Source organism: Camarhynchus parvulus, chromosome 4, assembly GCF_901933205.1.
Source record: "Camarhynchus parvulus chromosome 4, STF_HiC, whole genome shotgun sequence".
NCBI classification, from domain to species: Eukaryota; Metazoa; Chordata; class Aves; order Passeriformes; family Thraupidae; genus Camarhynchus; species Camarhynchus parvulus.
Window position 1 is genome coordinate 64,126,226 of NC_044574.1, and position 10,017 is coordinate 64,136,242.

Sequence of the window (10,017 nt, forward strand, 5' to 3'; positions counted from 1 at the left end):
TCCTGCCGGTATTCGCTGTGGGAGTCGGGCCGAGCCGCTTCTTCGGCGGGCAGGGTACGGGTGCTTGGCCCGGAGGATCGAGGTGGGATTGGGGCTGGGATCGGGACTGGCACCGCCGCGAGCGGGGAGAGCCGCTCCAGCTGCGGCCGGCGCGGGGCCGGGTCCCGCCGGGGCTCCAGGCATGGTCCGGCTGTGGCGGCAGGGAGCCGGTGCTGTGCCAGTGCCATGCCCACCAGGAGAATGGTGCTTCCCGGGAGGAGCTGCTGGATCGCGGCTGGAAGCGGGAAGGACACGGAGACCGTACCGGCCCCGGAACCCCATCGGCACCGCCGCTCGCTCAGCAGCCGCCGGCCCCCCCGGCCCGGTAACCCCGGAGGGACACCGAGCCTTCCCGGCCCGGTAACCCCACGAGCCCCGCACTCCCCTACGAGCCACAGCGCCCGCGGCCCCGGGGGCTGCAGCGCCCCGGCCGGGAGCAGCCGCTCTGGGACGGCCGCTGGGGCCGAGGCGTTGCTGCTCCCGCTCCCATTGTGCCTGGTGTGGGACTGGAGCCCCAGAGAAACACTAGGGAAAAACCCCTCGTGTTAAAAAACCAGTGGAAACTATTCTTTATTTCCAGAGTCGTGAGGATCATCGAGTCAAATGCTGAGCAGTGACCAGCCCAGCTGTGCATCGAACACAGAATTTTGGCCTTCTCAGCACCCTGCTCCAAACACCTGAGCCAGTCCCAGGGTTGTTCCAAAGGTCCTGTGTGGGATGGGAATGATTGCTGCCAGTAAGAGAACTCCTCTACAAATGCAGCTCCTTCCCTTCTGCTAATGCTGCTTTACACACCAGCCCCTGCAATGGCTGTAGGGCAGAACTGGCTGGCACTCAGCATGCCAGCACCAACTCTTCCCCATAACCCTGATTTTTCTGCCCTCTCCAGGATTTACTCAGCAGCTGTACGTGTGCTCCTGCAATGTCCCTGTGTTTCCCCAGGAAGAAGCGAACAAGACAAGTCCTGAGGGTCACCTTGCTCTGTGGCCCAAGCTCTTCTGGAGAGTGCCAGGGGGCGTTTCCTGCAGGTGAGTGTTGCCAGGTCAAAGCGATGGTGGCTGCTGAGGCCAGGGCTGTTCTTCTGGCCCAGAGGCCTCGGTGTCTCCTGCTTGCTGCCAGCGATGCTCCTTGGTGTTCCCTCGGTGTGTCCCAGCTGGCTGGGAGCGCAGGGCAGGAGGAGGCCAGGAGCTCCTGAAAGGCAAGCAGCACCTCGTGTCTTTGGCATCTGCAGGGGAGGAGCTGTGCCTGCACCGTGGCTCCTCAGCCAGGGGCTGCTCTGACCGGGCACGTGGAAATGCCTCAGCCCAGACAGAGAGCACCAAGAGCCCAGAAGGACCCCAAGGAGCAGCTGGCATTACCTGGAATGGAGGCAGGGGCCGTTTGCAGAGGGGCTCACACAGCAATTCCTGGTTCAGAGCTCCCACACAGCTGCCAGGGATGTCCCAGCCACCCCAAATCCCTTCCCTCCTCCCCAGCCTGAGGCCATCATCCAGCAGCAGCATTAAAGCCAAGGCAATCTTCCCCCACAGATATTAAATCCCAGGCAGCAGCCCTCAGACATACCTGAAAATCAGTGGGATGGAGTTTGGAGTTTCTCAGGGATCCAGCTGCAAGTGCAGAAGTGAAGGAAAGCTTTCACAGGTAGCTCCCACTGGAGGTGTGCTGAAGACAGAGATGTCCATCCCTTTCCTGAGAGAAAAGAATTTGTAGAGGCCACTGCTGAGGCTCTGAAAGGAGCTGAGCTCCTGCAGGGAGAGATGTCCCCCCCTGGGCACAGGGGCTGCCTCAGCACAGGCTGGGAGCACATCTGGCCACTGCCTTCTCCTGCTTTAAAACATCAACTGGATGTTCTCCATCCTGGAGCTCAGGGGGTGAAATCAGCTCAGTTCCAGGCAGCTCTGTCCAGTGACCCCAGGGACACCATTGGGGTGAGGGTTCTAAATAGCCAGTTCTATGGAATATGACCCTGTCCTTGTCCCTGTGCTGCTCAGCTCCCTTGGAAGCTCTGCTGGCTCCTGGCACAGCTGCTGTCCAAGGCAGCAGCTCTGCATGGGAACACCCACACTCCATGGGGCACTGTGAGGTTACTGCAGCGGGAATGGAGCAGGGAATCTGGGGCTGTGGGTGTAATTCATCACAACTAGCACAGCTGACAGGGAACCCCAAATCTGGGCACCACACAGAGAACAATCTTTGTCCTGCCCTGTCAGCTCAAACCCCTGGGCTGGGAAGTTCTGGGAATTAAATGTATGGAATGATACAAATCACAGCAAGTGGCATCACCCAGAGGGACAATCCAGGTCCTAGACAATTCCTCCACAATCCACTATGGGGGAAAACACCCTGTGCCTGCCAGGAGCTCTGACTCTGCTTTTCCTGCCAGCTCCTGAGCAGTGTCAGGGCCACCATGAGGGCTTTAAAATCCAAATAAACCCCATATCCCACACAGTGAAGAATCCAAATAAAGAAATGCATTCTTGTCATCAAAGCTCAAAACTGTGTTAGCAGTTCTGACAACAAGTTAATGGGATTCCCAGGAATCTCATTGATGCTCTTGGTTTCATTTTTATGTATTTTTAACCCCTCGGTGGGCAGCCTGTAAAACTTATCATGGCATTTAGAGGTTGAGCAGGGCTGGCTTTGGATTAACCTTCACCTCTGGCCCCAGCCTGTGCAAACTCACCTTGTGCCAGGGTGGGTGAACTCATCACCTCAGCTTTTCCCTCCTAAACATCCCCTACTTATCTCTCTGGAGATTAACTCACATTTTGCCCCAAACCATCCACTCCTCACCTCCACGTGGCCTCCAAGTGTCCATTCTGTTCCTCACAGGTGCCCTGGTGACACCATGTTGGTCCCTTTGCCTTTCTCCAGCCCGAGGCTGCTCCTCTGCTCGCTCTCTCCAGTCTCATCCCACAGGGATCCTCTTCTCCCTTCCCTGCTGGCTGCTGCCAAGGAAGGAGGACACAGTGAGTCTCAAGTGTGACCCCTTAGCCCTGGAGAGTCCTGGCTGTGGGCCCGAGGGGCCTCGGATTTCCCAGGGAAACTGTCTGCTGGTCTCCCTTCAATTACCTCAGCAATTCCCTCAAAAATGCCACCTCACTCCCCTGACATCCCTCACATTACATTTTCCTACACAAACAGTTTTGTATCCCCTCTAGATTACACCAGGTTTTCAGCTAAAGGAATGGCATCATCTATGCCCACTGCTCGTTATTCACCCAACCAAACCAAGAGCAAATGTTGGTTGGGCTTTAATAACAACTTGAAATAACTTTAGCACAAAATAAATCACCTTTTTCTTCTGTGGTTTTTTTTTTTATCCTTCAGATGCTGGACTTCCCTCTGAGGATGTGTGCTGAGCTCTGGTGGAGGGGACTGTCAGGCTGAATGGCTGTGAGTTTGTGTTCTTCTCACTGGGGCATCAGAAATGCCCCCAATCCCTTTTCCCAGGCTGTTCCATGTGCCTGTGGTCAGGCTGTGGCAGCACAGGCAGACGCAGCTCTCAGCACTCCCTGCTCCAAACACAACTCTGGCCTCCATTGCAATCTGTCTCTGCTGGGAGGTTTTCTCCTGGAGAAATCAAAGAATTGCTCATGGCAATTTGGAGAATAAATTTCCACAAAGGGAAGTAAGGAATAAAATCCTGCTCTAGGAGCCCTTGGGATCTGTAGGGCTGATTAGGGCAGGGGACATTCACTCCCTGCAGTGCACACAGCCCCACCTGCAGCACCCAGCACACACTGCCAGCTGGGCTCTGCCAGCCCCTCTCTGAGCACCCTCCTGTCCTGCTCCCTCTCAGTGCCTTTGGCAATGCAACTCTGAGCCTGACCAGCCCAAAGCTCTGTCCCCAGCCCAGGGACAAAGGGACACTCCCAGGGATGAGGCACATTCCCAGCAAACGCTCCCAACAGAGCACAGAGGCACCCCTGGAGCTCCTGTGTGGGGCTGGCAGGAGGGCACAGCCCCCAGGTGGGGTGGCAGTGACAGTGACAGCAGCAAACTGCCACGGTCTGATGGCACAACAGAGACACCAAGGCCAGCAATGCCCGTGGGAGGTGCACAATGAATTCTGCTCCCTGTGCTGCCTCATCCCAGCAGGAAAGCTCCAGGGGGGATGGAAACTCCTCCCCTTCCCCCCAGCCCCAGAGAAGCACTGCTCAGTTTCACACACCCAGTTCTCACCTCCAGCTGCTCCCGGGGCTGCTGCCACATTCCTGACAAGGTGCCAAAGGCCACTTGGGACAGGGCTCCCTCTGTGCCTCAGGGCTTGGCCCTGGCAGGGACCAGGGTGCTCCAGCAAGGACAGCCTGAAACCAGAGCAGATGTCTCAGGGTTAGCAACGGGCTGGGGACAGGAGTTCTAGAGCCAGATTTCTGAAAACAGCCCCCAAAATGTTCTATGATCTTACCTTTAAAATGGCTCCAAAGGGCAGCAGCTCCGGTGCCAGACCAGCACCTGCACGATTCCCTGTGCCAGCCCTAGCTCACTGAAAAACAAAACAAATCAACCATCACCCAGGCCTTGTTTGCAGAATTCCTGATCCAAAGCCTCACCTTTCCTGCCCAGCACTGAGGGAAACCTGACACAGCATTAATAAGTAACCTCTGCTGAGAGCAGCCATCATCCCAGTCCTCCAGCCTTGGCAAGATTTTGCAGTGAATGGACCTAAGTTCTAATCCTGAACCTAAATTTCTGTCAGTTTTTGTTAGAAAGATACTGGACAGTACATCATGCAACAGAATTGAAAAATTGCACAAGGAATAACAAGGCCCAGAGCAAACCCAACCACCCCCATCACTGCTCCACCCCAGTTCTGGGAGAAATACTGATATCATTCCTAAATACTCCCTCCCACTCAGTCCTTCACTGCACATCCCTGGAGAGGATTTACTCTATCTTTTGTTCCCAACAGCACCTCTCCAGCCCAAAGGCCACTTCTCACAGACACAAACTAAGCAAGCCTAAGGCACTGTTCCCAGCAGCAGATGCAATTCCTGAACTCCCTTTGCCCTGGATTGCTCTTCTAAGCACTTGCAGGAAACTCACCTCAGCCCAGAGACTGTTCTGCTTTCCCAGAGGGAAACGCAGCCTGATGGGCCACAGCTCTGGCACCACATTCCCCCTTGTTCCTGCTGACCTGGGAAGCCACAGGTAAAGCCAGTCCCTCAGACCCCATCCCTGGACACCAGGAGAGCTGGAGCTGTTCCCAGATGCCAGTGCCCTGCAGGGCTGTGCTGACACGAGCACAGGCTGACCCCTCTGCCCAGCACCATCCCTCATTCTCCTCCCACTGCTCCCAAATCCTCCCAGCCCTGCCCCTGCATCTGTGCCAGGCCAGTGCCTGCCCCCAGCCCAACCAGAGGCTGTCACCCAGCCCTGCCCCAGCTGCCAGCCCTGGCAGAGCTGGGAATACACTGAGAGCTCCTGAAGCCCCAGAGCAGTCCTTAGGTGCACAGATAATGCCCAAGCTGCCCCTCAGGGCACAGCCAACACCACAACTCCATCATCCCCAGGCAACTCTGGCATTTGTCTCTTCACCTCTGCCCTTCTCCAGCAGACACAGCCAGGGCTGGGCTGTCAGAAATGGCATTCCCATGGCAGTGAATCCCAGCAGAGAGGAAAAGAGGAGCCCTGTGTCCCTCTGACTTACCCACAGCACGGGCAGGACCAGAGCCCTCCAGCGCAGACCCCTGCTGCTGAAGCCTCTTGCCTTTGGCTGCTTAAACACCAAAGCTTTTGGCAAAGATGGGAGGAGTTTGATGATTTGTCCTGCCCTGGAAGAGAGGAGGAAAAGAAAATTAAGTCCACTGTGGAAGTCAAAGGATCCCAGCTCTCATACTTCTGCTCTGATTGCTCACTATGGGGTTTTATCCATGAGAGGTGACACCAATTCAAACATAAACGTGTCCTTTCCCAGCATTTCTATTCCTAACTATTTCAGACATGAAAAGGATGCTCATTTTCCATATTGCATTCTTTGCCTAATTTGAACAGAACCATTTTTATCCCAGACCCCACGTGTCAGTCATTCAATCCTTTACCATTGGATTTGCACAAAGGAAGGGACACCCAGGATGCTGCATCACAAGAAATCCCAAAGAGAATCCCCTCCAAAGCCTCACAGAGAAAGGTTTTCTGCTTTTGGGACACAAGCAAGGCCTTTGACCATTTGCATCCACGTGGAAAGCCCACACTGAGCACTTGGTTTTAAAGATGTTGCACTTGAAGTTACAGACATGGAATTGCTTTGGGATTTGGCATTTCCTGCACCCACACAAACACATTAAAGGAATTAAGTGCAGAGTCCTGAAGTTTGGTTATTCCAATGCTGTTTTGGCAGTGCCACTTGACATACCAAAATCCACAGCAACACAAAAAAATGAAAAGCAACTTTCACCCCCACATCCCCCTTCCTTTCGAGTTTGCAGTTCTGGGGTCCTCTTAAGCACAGGTTAAAGAAAAGAAGAAGAAAAGCCCAGGACCTACTACCAGCTGTGTACCAACCTCCTGTTTTCCACAGATTCTCATTACAGCTGATGGCTTTCCTAAGAAAGCCTCAGTTCAGCCTTACCAGAATCACCTGGCAGCACTCACTATCAGCCCCAAAGGCCAGTGCACCATCTCTGTGCTATCTCAGGAAGCTCAGTCGCTCTCTGAGGGACAAAATCTGTTCTGGGCCCCAGAGCTGACTCTAATCCCTGCCAGCTGAACTACCCAGCTGTAGGATGCAGCTGGATGCTGCAGGGCAGAGTGTGTAACCCTCTGTGAAAGCCAGGCTCCAAAGGCAGCCCTCGATGCCCCAGCACTGCTGCTGGAAGCGCTGGCAGCCCTTGGTACAGATGGGATGGAGCCTTCCCACAGCTCTGTCCCCTGGCACCGAGGGGGGCACAGCAGAGGCCGATGGAAGCGAAACAAACGCTGGATTTCAATGGGCACTGATGGGACTGAAAGCCCCAGGCCAGAGCTGCTCCCTGCCCAGCACAGGAGCTCCAAGTGCTGCTGCAGGGCACAGCTCTGAAGGAACTCTGCAGCTGTGACAGTAAAGCAGCAACAGCAATCACCAGGCAGAAAGAGATCCCCACTGCTCCAACAACTGAACCTCTGTGGCTCACCCTCGCGGGTGTCCCTGCTCCAGGGAGGATGAGCCACACAGCCCCCGAGCCTGGGGTCACACCCCTGCCCTACCAGCAGAAAACAAGGGGTTAATGAAGCTTTGGGGACACCTTCTGTCCCCAGAGTGGTTTGACAGAACATCCAGCAGTGTGGATCTTTAATAAAGACAGCTTGTACCCATCCCTGCAACAGACTCACGCATGTTATTTCCTCAAAGTCTCTGTTTTAATGTATTTTGCTATTACAAGTGTTTAAACAAGGCTGACCATGAGCCCTGCACCCCTGCCATGCTCCAAGCCCTAAGGAAGAGCTGGATATCCTCACACTCATCCAATCTGAGGGAGCTGCTGCAGCATTTAAAACATTTAAAACCCACCCCTGCCCTGAGGGTGCCCAGACCTGGGAGGTGCCTGGGTGCCAGCCCAGCATTAGGGATGGGACATCAGAAGACCGAGCAGACAACACCCACTGCAGCCTCTGCGCTCTCAGCACTCCAGCTGCACTATCCCCATTGCTCAGGGACTCTCAGTTCTGTTTCCAGCACTCCCATCAGGAAGCCGAGGGCCCTTTCCAGATGCAAATCCCCAAAGAACCACTGCTCTCCTCTCCACCCACCCTCCTGCTCCAACTTTTACCCCTTTGATCGCCACCACCCCCCCAGGACACAGAAGAAGGCTCTCAGGTGCCAACTGAGACCCAACTCGTTCCAGGTGGCTCAGGAAATAAATACAAATAAACTCGTCCCTTCTAGGGTAACAACGTGTCTTGGTGCCCAGTTCCTGTTTCCTAAGGCAAAACACACGGAGCAAGGGAACATGGCAAGTCCAAAACCCAACAAAACCTGGTTTTCCATCGGTTTCCATCAGGACTGTTCGGGTTTCCCACTGCCCCTCAGCTGCAGCCACAGGAGCAGCTTCTCTCTGGGACCCGGGGGGGGGCACAGGGACACCCATCCCGCTGCTTCCCGGAAAACAGAGCTCAGCCCACCCCAGAATTGAAAATAACAAATGCAGTCATTGCCTCTGCCATTTATGTATTAGCTCTGGCACAGTATTATTGACCACAAAAATGCTGAGAGAGTACAATCTGTAACTACTGCTCTGATAAAGTATAAGCTGTCAGTTCATGTATGCACTGCACAGCTTTTATAAACAGCAGTGTAATGGATCCTATCTTAGACTGTAGCATAATAGAGACTGTGAAATGTTAAAATGCTTTTACATGTAAGGAACTCAGAAAATGGTGTAAGTTAATGAGGTGATTTCCCACATGTGGGGACAATCTTATCTGAAACACCAGATAACAGAAACAGAAACCAGAGCACCGAAAAAAAAAAGGAAAAATTTCTTGACCCTCGTTATCAACTAACGAGGGAGTGAAAATAAAACAGGATGGCACCACAGGAAGAACTAAAGTGTATTGGTTTAATCCACAAGATGGCATGAAGGTTAAAAGCAAGCAAAAGAACATCTAAACTCAAAGAACTGTTTGAATGTGTATAAACTCTAATGAATATGCATACACCACTGCAATGGAACAGAATATAGAGAACACGGTTTAAGGTAACCGGGTGCTCCTGGCAAACAGCCAAGCACCCCAGCGCTGCCTTTTATCCCTTAACAAACCTGTAACAATTCGAAAGAGTGGACTTTGTTTCTCACACAATAAAACGCTGTCCCCGCAGCTGGGACGAGCCCCAGCTTTATTCCACGGAACACGATCCCAGAGAGCCGCAAGGCCCGGGACAGACCCGTCCCACCCACAGCGGGTCCCCCGCAGCAGCGCCGAAAGCGCCCCCGTCCCCCTGTGGGTGCCCCCGGCCCCGGTGCCCCGGCACAGCTCCCTCCCCTGCGGCCGCTCACCTGAGGGCACCGCCCGCTGCCTCCCGGCGCTGCTGCCGAGCCGAGGGGATTGTCCCCGCTCCTGGCTCCCAGGCCGCGTTCTGCGCTGCAGGGCGCGCTCCGAGGGACGCGGGGGCGGCAGGGACTGGGTGACCCGGGCTGAGGCGGCTGTCCCAGCGCTCTGTCCCCTCACGGGGCTCAGGCCGGGGAGCGGCGCCCTGCCACCGGCCGCCATTGCACCGCGGAGCAGAGTCAGGTACGGCCGAAGAGCCCAGTGCGGCCGAGCGTGGCCGAGAACGGCCGAGTGTGGCCGAGAACAGCCGAGTGTGGCCGAGAACAGCCGAGTGCGGCCGAAGGGCCGACTCTGGCCGGGATTTGCCGAATCGATCCCAGTTTAGCTGAGGTGAACAGAACGGAACGGAACGGAGCCGCGTTCAGCCGAACAGAACTAGATAAGCCCAACCGAACTAGATAAGCCCAACCGAACTAGATAAACCGAACCAACCTGAACATTACGGGGTCGGTCGAACCGAACCGAGCTGAGCTCCGAATGTAGAGATCGGCACCGAGTTCAGCCGAACCGAGCCGAGCTCGGCCGAACCCTGCGAGCGGCTCCGAGTCCGGCCGAACTAAGCCGAGAACGGGCGAACCCGGCCTGCTGCTCTCGTGCCCATTAATTAGCGCAATGAGTCCAATGCTCATTAGGCTGTGCAGTCACAGCCTGATGAGCACTGAACGTGCCACAGACTCACCAGCCACCCTCCTGACACTGATGCTCCCAGGGATTTTCCTTTTGCCAGGGTCCAGAACTCATCCAAAGGAGTGAGAAAATGCTGCCGGCATAAGGAACTGCACAGTTCATGGGAAGGTCCTCGCTGGACAAGTGACACCAAGGGCACAGGGAGCATTTAAAGCAAACCAAGTGACAAAAAGCCACCTTTAGGTCAGAGAGAGGCTGAATCCCTGTAAGGAAATCCACTGAAACAGTAAGCCAAGTGATGGAAATTCAGGGTTTGGCTGT

The 10,017-nt window shown here is 54.9% G+C and overlaps 1 protein-coding gene and 1 long non-coding RNA gene across 2 annotated transcripts; both read right to left on the reverse strand.

Annotated features, from left to right (window-relative positions):
- Positions 1-538: 538 nt before the first annotated feature.
- LOC115903596 lies at positions 539-3,269 on the reverse strand. Its single transcript, XR_004060704.1, has 3 exons — positions 2,833-3,269; positions 1,603-1,728; positions 539-1,230 (listed from the first exon to the last, which is right to left on the reverse strand). It is a non-coding gene; the product is annotated as an uncharacterized LOC115903596 (long non-coding RNA).
- A 151-nt stretch (positions 3,270-3,420) lies between these two features.
- Positions 3,421-9,324, reverse strand: LOC115903710. The gene is made up of 4 exons (XM_030948355.1): positions 9,018-9,324; positions 5,693-5,816; positions 5,089-5,179; positions 3,421-3,612 (listed from the first exon to the last, which is right to left on the reverse strand). Exons 1-4 carry the CDS (start codon positions 9,229-9,231, stop codon positions 3,421-3,423), a joined length of 621 nt encoding a protein of 206 aa, XP_030804215.1. The 5' UTR covers positions 9,232-9,324.
- Between the last annotated feature and the right edge of the window lie 693 nt (positions 9,325-10,017).

Coding starts and splice junctions, on each gene's coding strand:
- LOC115903710 (XM_030948355.1), bottom strand. CDS start 9,231: ATGGCGGCCGGTGGCAGGGCGCCGCTCCCCGGCCTGAGCCCCGTGAGG. Junction 5,180..5,692: donor TGGTCCTGCCCGTGCTGTGG/GTAAGTCAGAGG, acceptor GTGGCTTCCCAG/GTCAGCAGGAACAAGGGGGA. Junction 3,613..5,088: donor AGAACAGTCTCTGGGCTGAG/GTGAGTTTCCTG, acceptor TGATTTCTCCAG/GAGAAAACCTCCCAGCAGAG.